Source organism: Dendrobates tinctorius, unplaced genomic scaffold (assembly GCF_039654945.1).
Source record: "Dendrobates tinctorius isolate UK_male_01 unplaced genomic scaffold, ASM3965494v1 ptg000028l, whole genome shotgun sequence".
Lineage (NCBI taxonomy): Eukaryota > Metazoa > Chordata > Amphibia > Anura > Dendrobatidae > Dendrobates > Dendrobates tinctorius.
The window spans coordinates 85,201,579-85,222,202 of record NW_027361696.1 but is presented as its reverse complement, the minus strand read 5'-3'; the positions used below and the strand labels follow the sequence as shown (position 1 = coordinate 85,222,202).

The following is a 20,624-nucleotide window of genomic DNA, read 5'->3' as shown; positions in this document are numbered from 1 at the left end:
CCACAAAAGAAATGAAATAAAAAGTGCAAAAAAACAAAGCAAAAATATTTATACTTACACGCTGGTGACCGCCGCGTTGCTGTCGCCGACGACCCTGGGAGGCACTGCGAGGACCTCTTGGCCGAGCACCAGATTGGGAAGACTAGAGAAGAAAACAAAAAATGTTATGTCTTTGGATGTAGGCATTTGTTTGCTGTGTGTGGTCTGCAGAACATTGTTTTCTATGTGTTGTGTGTAGTGTGATCTTGTGTTTCTGCGTTTGATGCAAAAAACTTACCAATTGTGAGCCCACTCCAGGTGTCTGTCCACCCCTTCCTTCTTCTTCTGGGAGCTCCTCTTCATCTTGTGAATCCTGTTTTGAAATAAAAGGCAATGAATAGACATATATTACAGAGATGATGGATTTTGGAAATAAAAACTTACCGTCAATCGCTGACGATGCGAGGGAGGGCTCCCAGAAGATGATGCGCTGTCTTCCTGGTGGCCACACTCCATGCCTGTGGGTGGTGTTCCAGCTGCTGCCATTGCTGCTGCTGCTGCTGCTGCATCTATTGGGCGGCTGTTGAATAAAGAGAAACAAAGGGCCAATGAATATCTTGATATTCAATAGCCCTAGTTTGGGGGAATGGGGGATTTGATAATTACCGTCTCTCATCTGCTGCTGGCCTCCCCTCCTCAGCATGTTCCATTTGCTGCTCCATTTGGGGTGGTGGTGGTGCTGATGGTGCTGCAGTGGTCTCCTGCCTTCTCCTGCTGCGCTTGGTTGCTTTCTTGGGTGGCATGTTGGGTGTGGCTGTGGGTCCCACTGTCTTGCTTTTATATATGTCTTGTGGGCAGAGCTACTGAGCATGCTCAGACCGAAAAAACCGGATCCGGCCACCGGATCCGGCTTTCGCCGGATCAGGCGCATTGCGGCGCTCATAGGCTTTCATTGTGTGAAAAAGACGGACGCGCCGGATCCGGCGTGTCCGGCTTTTTCCCGGAGACAAAAAACGTTACAGTAGCCGTTTTTTCCAGACGCCGGATCGCGACACATTGCCGGATCCGGCGAAAACCGGATGAAACGCATGGCCATCCGGCGCGATCCGGCGCAAATGCAAGTCAATGGGGGGGAAACCGGATCCGGCATTGCATTTCGCCGGATCCGGTTTCTGTCAAAAGCGCCGGATCGCGCCTGACGGCGAAAACCTGATGTGTGAAAGAGGCCTTAGCAACCACTGAAATCCTGCAGCACATGGAGCTTTAACTTGGATGAGACTTTTCACACAGAAGTGAAGCTGCTGGAATGTCTCCTTTGGAAATGAATATCATGGGCACAGGTACTATAACATAACATGTTTTTTGCAGAGTTATGCTTTAACTGTATATATCAAAACTGTTTTAACAAGAAACCTAAAAAGGTATAGAGGGGAAGGATTAGAGAAAAAGATAAAATACAAATTGCAGGTTATAATGCTTGAATTATTTTACAGCTAAAAACACTGCTCTCAAAACATACAATATGTGACCATGAACTAAAAATCAAAGCTGTAGGCAATGCCTCTCAGATAATCCATCAAGCTTCTATTATCGAAATCTTGCACGATACGTTTAACCCTTGCTGAAATTGCAGCATACTTTTTGTTTCTTGCAGCGATGGGATTTCCTGCTATTATCTGAATAATTTCAAAACTATGGAGCTCTTGCTGATGTTTCAGACAGTTAATGAACCGGTATATATTTTGGAAAAGAGTACCACATGTTTCTCGAAAGCTACGGTGCCATCCTTCGACATCATTATTTGTTCGCTGTTGATCATTCAATGTTCGTTCATACACATTCCAGAATTGAACTGGAAACAAAGGTGCTTGACGTCCTCTGCGATTCATTCGACCGATATAGCTGTCTTCAAAATAGTTGGCAATAGGTATTGCTTCTTGTGGAAAGTCAGGATCTTCCACCAATTCTTCAAATGATTGCACAACATTCTGTGGTGGTAGAAAGGCCAGGGCAGGTATCATGCGTATCCAACGGGCAAATTCATGGTCACCTTGGTATTGCATCTTGAGTCCTTCAATTTGAACTTTACGCCAAACCGACTGTGAAAGGTGGAAAAAGCAACCAGTCTTCACAAGGTTGGGGAATTCACTTTCAAATGCCTGTATTGCAGCTAGTTCAAAATCCAACATCAGGTTGTCTGGCTGCAGTCCAGGCTGCAAGTTCTTCAGCTCTTGCAGCAACGTCTGGTATGTAGAACGGCTCTTGTCTGTCAGCAAGGTGTACACTACAGGAACAACAAGGCCGCTGTGGACTACATGGATTGTGTAAAGTTGCTTAAACAAGGCTGGTGTAGTGAAAAACATGCCATCAGCAAACCACTCTTTACTTTGTGCCAGTAGATGGAGATTGTCTCTTGTTCCAAATATCAACATACGGCTGTGTCCATTTCCTAATTTAAAATGAAAGTATTAGTAGAGGAAATAACAGAAAAAGTGTAACAAGCAGCAGACAGAGTTTTGGGATAAATTCACAAAAAAAATATCCTAATCAGAAGACTCTGTTCATATCTCACATTAAATACTCACATTTTGCTCCAGATTTTCTGATTTCATAATAAAAAAACTGAAGCAAAATCTAGTGTGAAGGGGCCAACCAATAGTTTTTTACAACATATATTGTCCCAGTGGAAAATTATATATTTTTGTTTAAAATTAAAATTACTTCCAAACTTGAAATAGGTCACATTTTTAGGGTACCTTTAGACCCTTCAACTAGACGGCCGTTCAGCACGGCCGATCGCCACTATGCTGAACGGGCCGTCTAGTTGACAGCCGCATCCAGACGCGGCGTGCGGCTGGACGTCTGAATGAATGACTGGGCGGTCCGCCCGCCTGAATGGGGCATTCCATTCAGGCGGATGGGCACGCTAGCCGTCGGGTGGGCAGCGTGGACGTTCGTGACCTCCGCGCTGCCTATGCTGTCTCATTGACAGGATTGTGCAGGACGCAAAAAACGCCAGTAAAATCACCAGTGTGCTTTTGGCCTAAGGCATAACTGAATGGTCCATTAGGCTGGGGTCATATGCAGCATTAATGTGTAAATCCCATCCACATGCTGATGAAAAAATTTTGTTTACAAAAAAAAAACATGCAGTGCAGCATGTCAATGTATGCTGCCATTATACAAACAAAATTCCAGCCATTCAGACAAGGGGCTGAAATCCTGCACTAAAACCTGCACCTAAATCTATAGAGTTAAGTGAAGATTTTGATACAGAATTAGGGTACCACAATAGTGGCCACAATTGCAGGCACAAATAGATTCCTGTGGGATCTCCAATTGCTACCGCAATTACAGCCGCTGCGGAGATGCCGCTCCACAATCCCCTTCAGTCAGTGGGCACGAGGCCTCAGGCTTTATCCAGACAAGCTGGATTTACAGGCGTATTCCGTGCTGTGTTTCCTGCCTGAAACCCGCCCTTTCATGTCTATGGTGTGGGTTACGGGCGGATTCCGGCCGGGGCCGGAAAACGCCCCACCGGAAAATAGCTTCAAAGCTATTTTCCGGCGGATCCCGGAAGGAATGGGAATGGGCAAGAGGGAAACCTCCCGAAAAATGCCTGCAAACCACGCCAAATACGCTCGGTTTAGGCCATAGCAGGGCATGGCCACGCCAAAGCGCTTGCAAAGTGCTTAAAAAGTGCTTGGAAGCAGCAGGCAAAACGCATCTGCAAATCATGGCGTATCTCACCTGAGCTCCGGAGTTCAGCCCGACCTGTCCACGGATCTGCAGGACTGAACTACGAGAGCCGAGGAATCAGCCGGCGATGGCAGTTCAGTCCGTGCATGCCGCAGACAGGCGAGGCTGAACTCCGGGGCAGCATCCTGGACAGGTATGGCCAGTACAATGCTGCATATTTGGAATTAGTGTTGGCCGGTCCGATCACTGAAGATCGTAATTTATTACGATTTTCAGGCTGATCGTTATTTTAAATTACGATCCGATTTGTAGCCAGATCATGATGATGATCTGAATTAGAAATCGGAATCCTCCGTAATCTGAAAACACTGTCCGGGCATACACTCCCGAACAGTGTGCGCATATATATATATATATATATATATACACACACACACACTATACAGGTGTACAGCGTGTGTGCATATTTAGCTTTAGTAAATGGCTCCAGGCTGCGCTGTTAAAAAATAAACAAACCCAGTTACTCACCTCTTTCTCCAGTGTCCAGTACTGGCTCCGGCTCCTAGCCCAGCAGTGCAGGGAATCCCGAAATCCAGGCGGAGCATCGCCGCCTCTGTGCCTGCCGTACTATAACTACAGTGGAGAGTGATCCCAGGACCGCTCACTAGACGGTCCTGGGAAAGCACCACATCACGTCACAGAACAGCCCGGCACATGTGCAGAGGTGGTGATGCACAACCCAGAATGCATAGCGTTGGGATTTCGGAATTCCCTGCACCGCCGGAGACAGCGCTGGACACCGGAGAGAGAGTTGAATAACTGGGTTTGTTTATTTTTTAACAGCGCACCTTGGGGCCATTATATATATGCAAGAAAGCTGGAAGAAGAGTGGCTCAACTGAGATTGTTGCTGAGGACTCAGTGTGCTGCTAGAGCAGGGGTTGGCTTCCGCCCGTACTTAACATGCATCCATGAAGAAAGACCTCCGCGCTCCTGAAGTCCTATACAAATCCTTTATTGCATTTCAAAGTTCCAAAAGTGCCAGACCACCATCACCCACCCACATATATGCATATATATACACACACACACTGTTCGGGCGTACAGTGTGCATATATATATATATATATATATATATCTACATCTAGCTCTGGAGATTGGATCTGAATTAATTCCAATCTTTCGGTATGATCAGCCCGATCTGATCCTATCTTTCCAGTGATCGGCCAACACTAGTTGGAATCAGTAGGCCTCACTACATTATATTACCCTCAAAGTTTCCTTTGAAGGCAAAAATCACATAGTATTTTATATCAGCACCTTATAGTGTAGCATTTTTCACATTTGTGCAAAATAAACTTTGCAATAATTATGCATAATGGAATTGTTTTAATACAATGTTAAATGGTTAAGTAGCTTACCAGAGTCATGCAGAAGGAACTGCTGCTGGACACCATCAATGCTGATCACCTGGAACTCGAGGGGGATAACAAGTTGATCAAGGGTTTGAGGTAACCTTGGGATATTGTCAAGTTGCCTTGCTAATCGTATTGTCCTCTTCAGTGATGCTTTCCTTGGGAGAAGTGCTGCAACATTAGAATGGGCTCCTGAAACGACGTCTGTGAGAATCTGTTGTGGTGTCTCCTGTGTTGTCCTTGCCCTGGTCACAGCCTCATTAACAAGTCGGATTGCTTCAGGTCTTGCAGCTTGTGCTGCGTGATTGTGAAGATTGACTACTTTCACAACTTCGCCAGATTCTTCATTGGTCCAAACACGTCCCTTGCAAGTCGACTGTTTTTCACATACCCAGATGGAATGGACATCGTCAGCGGTTCGTTTGGAAAATAAGTAAATGTGATTCTCATGGACCAACTTGCTCCTTCCACGTTTGGACAGAACTGAATTCATAGTTGTAGAAAGTGAATTGCTGTGGAAGCTGACTGATTTTTGTGGCAGTACACTTCTCTCATTGTGGAGATTTCAGACACTGCTATATTCTGATATACAGATGGAATAAAAGCTAGTCTAATGTAACTTGCAGGACATGTGACCTGCTACTTGTTACATCTGCAACAAAACTTGCAACAAAGCAGGTCAGTCCTGGGTCAGGTAAAAGTTCAAAATTGTTTAGATTTTAGGCCTCTTGCACACTGTAATTTTAGATTGGTTTCACACTTGTGTTTGTGGCCGCCAGAGGTCGATCCGCTCTGGATCTGACATCCAGCTGACCCCAGGGCAATGCTGGCTGAATGCTGGCATTCCGCTTGCATTGCCCATAGAAGTGAACGGCTGGGTTCCGCGATCTGCAGACGCCCGTTCGCTTTCGTAATGCCGCATTCCGCTATCAGTATCAGAACAAAAAGAAGAGCATTTTCTTCTTTTCGTTCCGCTGCAGGTTAGCAGAATGTGGCATTACAAAAGCGAACGGGCGGCCTGCAGTGCATATGTAGCGGAAGTGTGAAAGCACCCTTATGCTGTCACTGTTTTAGAACTCCAAAGCACGTGCTTTACTGGCATTTTTCAGAGCGCTTTTGTGAGCGCTCTCGGTAATGACCCATAAGATACAGGCTATTGATGAACGCTAAGTGCTCAAAAATAGCTCCTGTAATAAAATAAAAAGAGCTGGCCGAAACAACACCTCGCTTTTCTAGCCATTGACTTATCTACTATATAATTGTCTAAGGGTCACTTTCGTCTTTCTGTCTGTAACGTTTTATTCGTATATTCATTGGTCGCGGCGTCTGTCTGTCATGTAAATCCAAGTCGCTGATTGGTCGTGGCAAAACGCCCACGACCAATCAGCGACGGTCACAGTCTGCCATAAAAATGGCCGCTGCTTCACTGCCCTGTACTCACCGCTGACCGCTCACACAGGGTTAATGCCAGCGTTAACGGATCGCGGTGTACCGCACTCCGTTAACGCTGCTATTAACCCTGTGTGACCAACTTTTCGCTATTGATGGTGCCTATGCAGCATCAATAGTGAAAAGATGTAATGTTAAATATAATAATGATAAAAAAAAAAGTTATTCTCACCCCCTCCAACGTCGCGCTGTCCTCCGCGCCTCTCTCCAATGCACACCGTCCAGGACCTGCGATGATGTCACGGTCATGTGACCGCGACATCATCGCAGGTCCTACGCTCAGACCGGAAGCCACCGCCAGCACTGCAGAGAGGCGCGAGGACTTCAGGGCCCGTGGCTGAGGTGAGTATATCTTTATTATTTTTTTTTAAACACGAATATAGTGCCCACATTCCTAGACTACGTGGACAGTGCAATATACTACGTGACCAGTGCAATATACTACGTTGGCTGGCCAATATACTATGTGCGCTGTGTAATTTACTATGTGCGCTGTGCAATTTACTACGTGGACTGTGCAATTTACTACGTGCGCTGTCCAAAATACTACGTCGGCTGTCCTATATACTACGTGGCCTGTACAATGTACTACATGGACTGTCCAATATACTACATAACCTGTGCAACATACCACGTGGCTGTGCCTTCTAGAATACCCGATACATTAGAATCGGGCCACCATGTAGTATATTCAAAATTGGCAATCTTCTTAGCGATTTTCCAGTGCTTAGCACTTGGGAAAGTGGCTACTGTGAAAGCGGTCTTAGGGCTAAAACACAAGGCCAAAATTCCCTGCCTAATTTGGGGCCGAAACATCTGGGGGCAAAAAGCAGGGGGCGAAACATCCGGGGGCGAACTGCTGTGGGCGAACTGCTGGGGACAAAACATCCGGGGGCGAACTGCTGGGGGCAAAACATCTGGGGGCGAACTGCTGGGGATGAAACATCCGGGGGCGAACTGCTGGGGGCGAAACATCCGGGGGCGAACTGCTGGGGGCGAAACATCCGGGGGTGAAACATCCGGGGGCGAACTGCTGGGGGTGAAACATCCGGGGGCGAACTGCTGGGGGCGAACTGCTGGGGGCGAAACATCCGGGGGCGAACTGCTGGGGGCGAAGTGCTGGGGGCGAAACATCCGGGGGTGAACTGCTGGGGGCGAAACATCCGGGGGCGAACTGCAGGGGGCAAAACATCCGGGGGCGAACTGCTGGGGGTGAATCATCCGGGGGCGAAACATCCGGGGGCGAACTGCTGGGGGCGAAACATCCGGGGGTGAACTGCTGGGGGCGAAACATCCGGGTACGAACTGCTGGGGGCGAACTGCTGGAGGCGAAACATCCGGGGGTGAACTGCTGGAGGCGAACTGCTGGGGGCGAAACATCTGGGGGCGAACTGCTGGGGGCGAAACATCCAGGGGTGAACTGCTGGGGGCGAACTGCTGGGGGCGAAACATCCGGGGGCGAACTGCTGGGGCGAAACATCCGGGGGCGAACTGCTGGGGGCGAAACATCCGGGGGCGAACTGCTGGGGGCGAAACATCCGGGGGCGAACTGCTGGGGGTGAATCATCCGGGGGCGAAACATCCGGGGGCGAACTGCTGGGGGCGAAACATCCGGGGGCGAACTGCTAGGGGCGAAACATCCGGGTACGAAGTGCTGGGGGCGAACTGCTGGAGGCGAAACATCCGGGGTTGAACTGCTGGAGGCGAACTGCTGGGGGCGAAATATCCGGGGGCGAACTGCTGGGGGCGAAACATCCGGGGGTGAACTGCTGGGGGCGAACTGCTGGGGGCGAAACATCCGGGGGCGAACTGCTGGGGGCGAAACATCCGGGGGCGAACTGCTGGGGGCGAAACATCTGGGGGCGAACTGCTGGGGGCGAAACATCCGGGGGCGAACTGCTGGGGGCGAAACATCCGGGGGCGAACTGCTGGGGGCGAAACATCCGGGGGCGAACTGCTGGGGGCGAAACATCCGGGGGCGAAACATCCGGGGGCGAAATGTGCGGGGGCGAAACAACCTGGGGGCGAAATGCTGGGGGCGAAATATTCGGGGGCGAAGTGTACCTGGGGGCGAACTGCTGGGGGCGAACTGCTGGGGGCGAAATGCTGGGGGCGAACTGCTGGGGGCGAAACTTCCTAAAACCGATTTTTACTGATACATTACAATTCAGTAGTGTAGGAAACTGTAATTGGGCCTGTAAAAGATTAATAGCTTCAGAATAATAAAATGGATTGCACACACATCACATGGATGACAAGTGAGAAAAATGATCGTCCCACTCTCCTGGATGAGAATGGGGCTGATTATTTATATGCAAGTGTGAGCGTACCCTTAAATTGATCTTTTTATCTTATGTTGTTACACTATATAACGAAGGCTCTGTGAAATACAAGAAATGCTTCAGAGGAAACTTTTACCACACAAATCCTTGTCCTGACACAGCGTTCAGCTGTCCTGATCCCAGGCCTTAGAACAAAAGAGAAAGTTTCCACCCACAAGCCCAAAGGCTAAACGGGAACATTTCCAGGCTGATTGCTGATTGCTGTGGAAATGTTGCCATTTAGGCTTGTTGACAAGAAGAATTTTTTCAGACTCAAGAAGGTAGCCGTTCCTCGGTGCTTGGTCTCAAGCTGCCACTTTTTCTCCAGGTGTGGCTTCCCAACCTTGTACCAGCACGTGTTCAGGAACATCACCCTTACAAATTATTATTGGGATTCTCCAATCAACGACTGACACGTGGACAAGCGCTTGTGCCTAGGGACGCTACGTTTCTCTGACGGCACACAGGGTGGACATTGTGCAGACTGGCATGGCATATGTGCTCCAAATGCAGAGGAATGCTATCCCTACAATTATAAGGGTTTCCTCCATGTTATACATCAGTTTCTGCACCCCTTCCTGCTTCTCCAGATCCTCCATCTCAAATGTTTTTTCTCAGAGCACATCTTCCACATCAGCCAGAAGCTGGAAGCTCTACAACACTGCCTCAGAGTAGCTGCAATAGGCTCTGCTGAAGCTATTATGCATAGTAGACAAATCGCACACCATGGCAATGTTACTTAAAGGGAATCTGTCACCCATATTTAGTGATATCATGTAAAGATATCACTAAATTGTGCATCCCATAAGGATTCTATTCGGGCTTTTGACTCCCCTCGACCCCGCACCTTTGAGGCATAAATACCTTTTTTAGCTTGTTGGTGATACATGCAAATCGCCGCCGTTCGGTCCGATGGGCGTGGCTTAGTGGTCTCCCCCCACCTCCTCGGCTTGCTTCACGTAATCTTTGTCTGTGAATACCACAGACACCGTTGGTTTCCGCGCTTGCGCAATGTAAAGGCCCCCGGCGCCTGCGCAGTATGCTTTGCCCAACTGTGGGCGAAGCATGAAATTGCTACTGCGCAAGCGCTGGTATTTTCCAGTGCTGTCTATTCCCCGGAAGTCTTCACATGCAGGACACACTTCCAGGGCATAGACCGCACTGGAAAATACCAGCGCTTACGCAGTAGCGATTTCATGCTTGGCCCACAGTTGGGCAAAGCATACTGCGCAGGCGCCGGGGGCCTTTACATTGCCCAAGCGCGGAAACCAACGGCATCTGCGGTAACTTTTAGGAGTGGAGGAGTACACAACTATACTTTGCTCACAATAATTGAATGAAGTACTACAATTGGTGCTTTCAAGGGGTGTATGGATGACCCTGCTTGTAATTTTTTGAAGGCTTTGCAGTGCATAATCTTTATGAGTCTAGGAGTACCACTACATGACAATTGGAATAGAACATGTATGAGGTCCTCCTTTGTGTCTAATACAGGCTGTATCTGAGTCCCTCTGATTCTCCAATTTTTTATATTTTTTGCTTCCTTCATAAATTACACTGAAATTTCCATTTTTTTTTAGAAAAAATTCTATTTTACTTTACCTAAATTACAAGTCATTATACAGGAAAAAAATGTTTCTTAACTTTTTTTCCTGTAAACTCCAATTTCTCATCAATTTTGTTTTATTGTGAGTCCTTAAAGTGTAGTAAAAGTGTGACATTATTGTTCTCAGCAGTGATCTGGGAGTCAGAGATGCTTCCAAGGGTCTTCCCCGTGCTGCTCCCCTTCCATTCAGCACTTATTCCATCCATTTCAACATTTTAACTGCCACCTACTGTAGACCTGCTTGTAGGGTCTGCCAGAAAGTCTCATTATACTTGCTACTCAAAATGAGTACCCGAGAATTAGAAATTTCTCGGTTCGAGTTACAAACATCCGAGCATTTTAGTGCTCGCTCATCTCAAATTATGTACTCCATTTTTTATATATAATAAAAAAATAAATGTATATGGCTATGTTGGCATTACAATAGTTTGTTATGCGCAGAAGTTTGAAGCGAAACACAAGTCAGGTGTGTTTTCTCCAGATGAGCTTAATACCACTGGTGTACACTTTGCTATTTATTATTCTTTCTCTTCCTCTCTCTGAGTACATTGTTCATCATCATTATATATATATACTGTGTATATACACTTCTCAAAAAATAAAGGGAACACTTAAACAACAGAATATAACTCCAAGTAAATCAAACTTCAAAAGGCGGAGGTAGCGGTCCTGCTGCTGGGTTGTTGCCCTCCTACGGTCCCCTCCACGTCTCCTGGTGTACTGGCCTGTCTTCTGGTAGCGCCTCCAGCCTCTGTACACTACGCTGACAGACACAGCAAACCTTCTTGCCACAGGTCGCATTGATGTGCCATCCTGGATGAGCTGCACTACATGAGCCACTTGTGTGGGTTGTAGAGTCTGTCTCATGCTACCACGAGTGTGAAAGCACAACCAACATTCAAAAGTGACCAAAACATCAGCCAGAAAGCATTGGTACTGAGATGTGGTCTGTGGTCCCCACCTGCAGAACCACTCCTTTATTGAGGGTGTCTTGATAATTGCCAATAATTTCCATCTGTTGTCTATTCCATTTGCACAACAGAATGTGAAATTGATTGTCAATCAGTGTTGCTTCCTTAGTGGACAGTTTGATTTCACAGAAGTTTGATATACTTGGAGTTATATTCTGTTGTTTAAGTGTTCCCTTTATCTTTTTGAGCAGTGTATATATATATATATATATATATACACAGTATATATATATATATATATATATATATATATGCAGAGATGTAGACTGTGTTTATATGAGAGGCATCTTGTTCACCTAGTCAGTTTTGTGTCTGATATTTGAGGGGGTTTTTTTTCATCCTTTTTTTTAATCATATAATAAAGAATACATTTTTTAGCTATATACTTTCCCCCACTGGCATAACTACCGGGGTAGCAGCCGAAGCGGTTGCTTTGGGGCCCAGCCCATATAGGGGCCTGGGTCCCCGGCTCCGATCGGCGCTACCCCAGGGGCAGACCTACTGCCCGTGCAGCCCGTGCATTGCACGGGGCCCCAGGGGACAGGGGGCCCCTCCAGCACCACATGGCTAATTATTCAAATTAGCCATGTGGAGCACCAGGCGCAAGGAGGAGAGGAGCCAGCCCTGAGCCTGAGGTGAGATATCAGCGTCAGTCATGCTGTGCTGCGCTGCTGCTGTGGGGGAGGAGAGGAGGAGACAGACTGTCTCACTGTGCCTGTGGCGCCGGCCGGCCGGTGGCTGCAGCCGCAGGTCAGTCAGTCACTTGTGTGTGTGTATGTGTGTATGTATGTGTGTATGATGTATGTGTGTGTGTATGTGTGTATGTATGTGTGTATGTCTGTGTGTATGTATGTGCGTATGTCTGTGTGTGTATGTCTGTGTGTATGTGTATGTATGTATGTGTGTATGTCTGTGTGTGTATGTTTGTGTATGTGTGTATGTTTGTATGTGTGTATGTCTGTGTGTATGTGTGTATGTATGTATGTGTGTCTGTGTGTATGTATGTATGTGTGTATGTCTGTGTGTGTATGTATGTGTGTATGTCTGTGTCTGTGTGTATGTATGTATGTCTGTGTGTGTATGTCTGTGTGTGTGTATGTCTGTGTGTGTATGTCTGTGTGTATGTACAGTGGGGCAAAAAAGTATTTAGTCAGTCAGCAATAGTGCAAGTTCCACCACTTAAAAAGATGAGAGGCGTCTGTAATTTACATCATAGGTAGACCTCAACTATGGGAGACAAACTGAGAAAAAAAAATCCAGAAAATCACATTGTCTGTTTTTTTTTCATTTTATTTGCATATTATGGTGGAAAATAAGTATTTGGTCAGAAACAAAATTTCATCTCAATACTTTGTGATATATCCTTTGTTGGCAATGACAGAGGTCAAACGTTTTCTGTAAGTCTTCACAAGGTTGCCACACACTGTTGTTGGTATGTTGGCCCATTCCTCCATGCAGATCTCCTCTAGAGCAGTGATGTTTTTGGCTTTTCGCTTGGCAACACGGACTTTCAACTCCCTCCAAAGGTTTTCTATAGGGTTGAGATCTGGAGACTGGCTAGGCCACTCCAGGACCTTGAAATGCTTCTTACGAAGCCACTCCTTCGTTGCCCTGGCGGTGTGCTTTGGATCATTGTCATGTTGAAAGACCCAGCCACGTTTCATCTTCAATGCCCTTGCTGATGGAAGGAGGTTTGCACTCAAAATCTCACGATACATGGCCCCATTCATTCTTTCATGTACCCGGATCAGTCGTCCTGGCCCCTTTGCAGAGAAACAGCCCCAAAGCATGATGTTTCCACCACCATGCTTTACAGTAGGTATGGTGTTTGATGGATGCAACTCAGTATTCTTTTTCCTCCAAACACGACAAGTTGTGTTTCTACCAAACAGTTCCAGTTTGGTTTCATCAGACCATAGGACATTCTCCCAAAACTCCTCTGGATCATCCAAATGCTCTCTAGCAAACTTCAGACGGGCCCGGACATGTACAGGCTTAAGCAGTGGGACACGTCTGGCACTGCAGGATCTGAGTCCATGGTGGCGTAGTGTGTTACTTATGGTAGGCCTTGTTACATTGCTCCCAGCTCTCTGCAGTTCATTCACTAGGTCCCCCCGCGTGGTTCTGGGATTTTTGCTCACCGTTCTTGTGATCATTCTGACCCCACGGGGTGGGATTTTGCGTGGAGCACCAGATCGAGGGAGATTATCAGTGGTCTTGTATGTCTTCCATTTTCTAATTATTGCTCCCACAGTTGATTTCTTCACTCCAAGCTGGTTGGCTATTGCAGATTCAGTCTTCCCAGCCTGGTGCAGGGCTACAATTTTGTTTCTGGTGTCCTTCCACAGCTCTTTGGTCTTCACCATAGTGGAGTTTGGAGTCAGACTGTTTGAGGGTATGCACAGGTGTCTTTTTATACTGATAACAAGTTTAAACAGGTGCCATTACTACAGGTAATGAGTGGAGGAAAGAGGAGACTCTTAAAGAAGAAGTTACAGGTCTGTGAGAGCCAGAAATCTTGATTGCTTGTTTCTGACCAAATACTTATTTTCCACCATAATATGCAAATAAAATGAAAAAAAAAACAGACAATGTGATTTTCTGGATCTTTTTTTCTCAGTTTGTCTCCCATAGTTGAGGTCTACCTATGATGTAAATTACCGACGCCTCTCATCTTTTTAAGTGGTGGAACTTGCACTATTGCTGACTGACTAAATACTTTTTTGCCCCACTGTATGTATGTGTGTATGTGTGTGTATGTATGTGTGTATGTATGTGTGTGTATGTATGTGTGTATGTATGTCTGTGTGTGTCTGTGTGTATGTATGAGTGTATGTCTGTGTGTATGTGTGTTTGTATGTATGTATGTATGGGTGTGTGTCTGTGTGTATATATGTCTGTGTGTGTATGTATATGTGTATGTCTGTGTGTATGTCTGTGTGTGTGTCTGTATGTATGTTTGTATGTCTGTGTGTATGTATGTGTGTGTGTGTCTGTGTGTGTGTGTGTGTAGGTTAGCCTGGCCCTGGAGGAGATGCAGACATGAGAAGACTGTGATGAGGAGAGAAGGCCTTTAAGACCCAGGGTGATGGGAGAAGGCCATGGGGGGTGATGGAAAGAAGGCATTGATGAGGAGAAGGCAATGATGGGAGTGATGGAGAGAAGGGAGTGATGGGGAGAAGGCAATGATGGGAGTGATGGAGAGAAGGGAGTGATGGGGAGAAGGCAATGATGGGAGTGATGGAGAGAAGGGAGTGATGGGGAGAAGGCAATGATGGGAGTGATGGGGTGATGGAGCAGGCAATGATGGGGAGAAGGCAATGATGGGAGTGATGGGGTGATGGAGCAGGCATCGATGGGGGTGATGGAACAGGCAATGATGGAAGTGATGGGGAGAAGGCAATGATAGGAGTGATGGGGTGATGGAGCAGGCAATGATGGGAGTAGGCAATGATGGGAGTGATGGGGAGAAGGCAGTGATGGGGTGATGGAGAAGGCAATGATTGGAGTGATGGGGGAAGGCAATGATGGGAGTGATGGGGTGATGGAGCAGGCAATGATGGGAGTGATGGGGAGAAGGCAATGATGGGAGTGATGGGGAGAAGGCAGTGATGGGATGATGGAGAAGGCAATGATGGAAGTGATGGGGAGAAGGCAATGATGGGGGTTATGGAGAGAAGTCAATGATGGGGGTCATGGAGAGGGCAATGATGGGGTGGTGGGGGAAAAAGAAATGATGATGGGGTGGTGGGGGAGAATGCACTGGTGGTGGTGGAAAGGGCAATAATGGGGGTGGTGGAGGAGGAGGAAATGATGGAGGTGGTGGAATGGGCAATGATGGGAGTGGTTGGGGAGAAAGCAAAGAAGGTGGGGGACAAGAAAATGATGGAGGTGGTGAAGAGGGCAATGATGGGGTGGGGAGATGACAATAATGGGATGCGAGGGGAGGAGGTCAATGAGGGGTGTGGGGGATTGGGATGTTAGGAAGGGGGACTTATAATGGCCTTAGGAACAGTGGGAGGTGGAGGAAGACGTTATCGCTTATTATGTCTAACATAGTCCCTTAGTATATAGTGTACTCACTATGTCTAACACAGTCCCTTAGTATATAGTGGACTCACTAATTCTGTATAACACCACCCTTAGTTACATAGTTTCCTCTTTTATTATGTATAACACGTCCCTTATTACGCACCATCCTCTCTAGTTATATATGGTGCCGTCCCTTATTATATAGCTTCCTCTGCTGTTATGTATAGTGTTGTTTCTTACATAGTGTATTCTTGTTAATTTTGTTATTTACAGTGCCCTCTTTTATTACATAGTCCCCTCTCTTGTTAGATATAAAATGACTGCTGATGGAGCAGCCGGTGACCAAACTACCAGTCCATCAGCTGCTCCATTAGCTTTCCCATGCTCCATCAGCCATCATTGCATTATACAGCTAACAAGACAGGACGGTATGTAATAAAAAACAGGGCTCTATATAATTCAATATGTAAGGGACGGTACTGTACATAAGAGAGGGCACTGTGTAAGGGGCAGCAATACACATAATAAAGGAGACTATGTAATATATATACATGTATGTGTGTGTGGCTATATAACATCTATATATATATATATATATATATATATATATATATATAGCTTTGACGCCATGAAAGGAGGGGGGCCCAGACACATTTCTTGCACAGGGGCCCCAAGCTGTCAGTGTCCGCCCCTGCGCTGCCCGGTAGTGCAATTTAATTAAGTACATTACTGCGGCGCTCCGGCGGGTGCTGTGGGTGGCCAACGCTGTCTTGGGGGCCCGCCGGCCCAGTGCGTGTAGTGTAGGGGATCTGGGTCCACGGCGGAAAAAAGTGTACACTATGATTTTGCAGCCTACGCTGCATTTCTGTGCCTGCTGTGCGGAGCGAAGCACATATTGGGCCCGCCTCCCTGCCTGCAGCCAGTCACAGAGTGTATTGCTTCAGACTAGTTCAGTCCCGCCCCTTCCCTGAGCCCTCGCTGTCTACTAGCTCTCTGCAGAGCTGCCTGCCGCATGGACCTCTGGGAATGTCTTGAAGGGGGTGTGTCTTTGAGGGGGTGTGTCTTTGAGGGGGCCCCGTTTAAAAGTTTGCTATGGGGCCCAATCAGTTCTAGTTACGCCCCTGCTTACCCCTGCACATTTTTATATAGATTTTTTTTATGGAGAATTGGACATTCTGTGCTTTATGTGTATGTAACCGGCAATATAAGCTAAAATGTGTATGGTTACATCGGCATTACAGTGGCTTATTAAATCGTCATTCTCTGACAAAACTTAATGCGAAACACACGTTGGGTGTGGTTTACCTGGGTGAGCGTCTATTAATGCCATTGCATATATATGTTATTATATGATATTTTTTCTTTCTCTCTCCCTGTGCATTGCTCACTTTCAGTATATAGTTATAAATATATATATATATTCATTCTTTCTGAGTTTCCATCTTTAATGCAGATAAATAGACGGTCATTATTGTATAACATTATGTAGAGCATTAATATGAGAGGCTTCCTGCTTACTTAGTCAGTTTTGTGCCTGACATTTTATAGGGGGGTCATTATTTTTTGTGTCATACTGCAATAAAGAATATATACATATTTTACTAATTTACTTCCTTCTGCACATTTTTTATATAGATTTTTGTTCTAATCATCATTCAAGCAGCAAACTACTTTAATCCAATGTGTGTGGAGGCCTTTACTTTAAGTCTATCAGCTCTGCTTGTTGAGGAGTTCCCTCCTCTACGAGGTCCTCATGGTTGGACATGGTCTCGATTACGAAGTATTTACCTTGATGCACACGAGATGATGATGATGATATTGGTCCAGTAGAATATGTTGGTCCAGTCCTCATATAAAATTTATCACTAAAATAATTAAAGAGATAGGTCGTCTCTCACACATCTATACACTTTTGGACAGACGAGACGTTCAGACAAGGGAACTATTTATAGTAGAAAAAAGGATCAGAGCCATAATCTCCAAAAACTGTGTTTCCTGTCCTCTGGTGAACTTGAGTCATCTGAGTGTGTGAGATTTCATCTGCTTTATTTTTTCATTAGTATTCTGTCAGGTCCTGTTTCATGATGGTTTAGCTTTTTAGAAATCCCATTAGTAAAAAAATTAAAAAAGTCATTGAAGTCTTTGTGGAATGAGAACCTCTATTGTGTTATGATAGGCTTTTATTCCCGCAGCCAGAGATCCTCACAGCTCATTATGTTGCTCAATTTCTTTTTCAGACTTTCTGCCTATCACAAATTACGGAAGCTGATAAAGCAGAATACATACATTAACTGGCCTGAAGACCCCAAGGGCGATGAATTCTTCTGGTTCAAGCTTCGGAAAGCATTAGATGCCGGATTATATGAAGAGGACACAATACAGCTTGCTGTGGCTAACTGATAACATGGATGCAACAAAAAAAAGAAAAATGTATTTCCAGGAATAGAAGTTGTGTCTACATCACAGACAGTGAGAAATGTATATTCAGGATCTCCAAACTTATCTATATATTCAAGACAAGAAGCATCAAAATGAGCCTTCATCTTTTTTTTTTAAACAATAATATCCGATACCGTATCTGCATTTGTGACTCCATACCTAAAATAAAATCAGCGTATGATCCAAACCTTTGCCAATCATTACTATACTTTCTAATAATGTTTTTAAGTTCTCTGCTTCCAGCTATTGGAAAAAAAATAGTTTTACATTCAGAGACTGAAAACTGATTAACATAGTAGTTGAGGCTCAATGCATAAGTAGGAGCATGGGTGTAATGATCGTGTCTATAGAGGAGGCGTCCCCAACTTGTGGCTCGTGGCTGTCTGCCAATTTGGTGCATTAGCCTCAGGTCTAGTAAACTGCTATGATGAGCAGGTCTCCAGATGGGGGCTTTTCTGAGTAGACCTTGCTCTGGATGCACTTATATTGGCCTTGGGGGTTTAGAGATAAATTAAAGGGGCTATACAGGAAAGATGTACAGTCATGGCCAAATGTATTGACACCCCTGCAATTCTGTCAGATAATACTCAGTTTCTTCCTGAAAATGATTGCAAACACAAATTCTTTGGTATTATTATCTTCATTTAATTTGTCTTAAATGAAAAAACACAAAAAGAATTGTCCTAAAGCCAAATTGGATATAATTCCACACCAAACATAACAAAGAGGGTGGACAAAAGTATTGGCACTGTTCGAAAAATCATGTGATGCTTCTCTAATTTGTGTAATTAACAGCACCTATAACTTATCTGTGGCACCTAACAGGTGTTGGCAATAACTAAATCACACTTGCAGCCAGTTGACATGGATTAAAGTTGACTCAACCTCTGTCCTGTGTCCTTGTGCGTACCACATTGAGCATGGAGAAAAGCAAGAAGACCAAAGAACTGTCTGAGGACTTGAGAAACCAAATTATGAGGAAGCATGAGCAATCTCAAGGCTACAAGTCCATCTCCAAAGACCAGAATGTTCCTGTGTCTACCGTGTGCAGTGTCATCAAGAAGTTTAAAGCCCATGGCACTGTGGCTAACCTCCCTAGATGTGGACGGAAAAGAAAAATTGACAAGAGATTTCAACGCAAGATTGTGCGGATGTTGGATAAAGAACCTCCACTAACATCCAAACAAGTTCAAGCTGCCCTGCAGTCCGAGACTACAACGGTGTCAACCCGTACTATCTGTCGGCATCTGAATGAAAAGGGACTGTATGGTAGGAGACCCAGGAAGACTTCACTTCTTACCCCGAGACATAAAAAAGCCAGGCTGGAGTTTGCCAAAACTTACCTGAAAAAGCCTAAAACATTTTGGAAGAATTTTCTCTGGTCAGATGAGACAAAAGTAGAGCTTTTAGGGCAAAAGCATCAACATAGAGTTTACAGGAGAAAAAAGAGGCATTCAAAGAAAAGTACACGGTCCCTACCGTCAAACATGGTGGAGGTTCCCTGATGTTTTGGGGTTGCTTTGCTGCCTCTGGCACTGGACTGCTTGACCGTGTGCATGGCATATGAAGTCAGAAGACTACCAACAAATTTCGCAGCATAATTTAGGGCCCAGTGTGAGAAAGCTGGGTCTACCTCAGAGGTCATGGGTTTTCCAGCAGGACAATAACCCAAAGCACACTTCAAAAAGCACTAGAAAATGGTTTGAGAGAAAGCACTGGAGACTTCTAAGGTGGCCAGCAATAAGTCCAGACCTGAATCCCATAGAACACCTGTGGAGAGATCTAAAAATGGCAGTTTGGAGAAGGCACCCTTCAAATATCAGGGACCTGGAGTAGTTTGCCAAAGAAGAATGGTCTAAAATTCCAGCAGAGCATTGTAAGAAACTCATTGATGGTTACCGGAAGCGGTTGGTCGCAGTTATTTTGGATAAAGGTTGTGCAACCAAGTATTAGGCTGAGGGTGCCAATACTTTTGTCCGGCCCATTTTTGGAGTTTTGTGTGAAATGATCAATGTTTTGCTTTTTGCTTCATTCTCTTTTGTGTTTTTTCATTTAAGACAAATTAATTGAAGATAATAATACCAAAGAATTTGTGTTTGCAATAATTTTCAGGAAGAAACTGAATATTATCTGACAGAATTGCAGGGGTGTCAATACTTTTGGCCATGACTGTATATCTTTGTACCGTGTTATGAAATTACTGGTATTGAAAGGTAACTTCACATCTCAGAGAGAGAGAAGAGTCTGTGAGTATAAATTTATGACGACCGTTGACACTCTCAATGCTGGAATGAATGTGTCGCATGGATTTATGTCTTTTTACATCAATTAAGGAATTTGCTCCTAAGACCTCGTGGGGGCATCACAACACATTAGGAGACCCCAATCAGAGGACAATAAAACATCCGGACTCCTTATCTATGAACTGGTCCAATATTTATGTTTCTCCCTCTCCCATAATCATAATTTTGCTTCACGTCACTTGTCTCATCTATTGCATTTTTTCTGTGCTGTATTGTGCATAAATATGTGACTCTTCAGATTTTGTATTAGTCTATGCCTGATGAAGAGACCTGAGTAGTCTCGAAAGCTTGCAATGTGTTACCATCTTTTCAGCTAGCCATTAAAAGGTATCAACCACTAAGAACTCTCAATTCTGAATATTTTTCTAGGGGCTATACAGGACAATTTTATTTTTTACTATGGGCCTAAAA

General features: G+C 45.4%; 1 protein-coding gene across 1 annotated transcript in view; it reads left to right on the top strand.

Annotated features, from left to right (window-relative positions):
• The window catches only part of LOC141085612 (uncharacterized), a 79,899-nt gene extending 59,953 nt beyond the window's left edge, over positions 1-19,946 (top strand). The window contains exon 3 of the mRNA XM_073571139.1: positions 17,709-19,946. Coding sequence (XP_073427240.1) covers positions 17,709-17,871 — 163 coding nt within the window. The 3' untranslated portion in view covers positions 17,872-19,946. The remainder of the gene's footprint in view (positions 1-17,708) is intronic.
• The last annotated feature ends 678 nt before the right edge of the window (positions 19,947-20,624 follow it).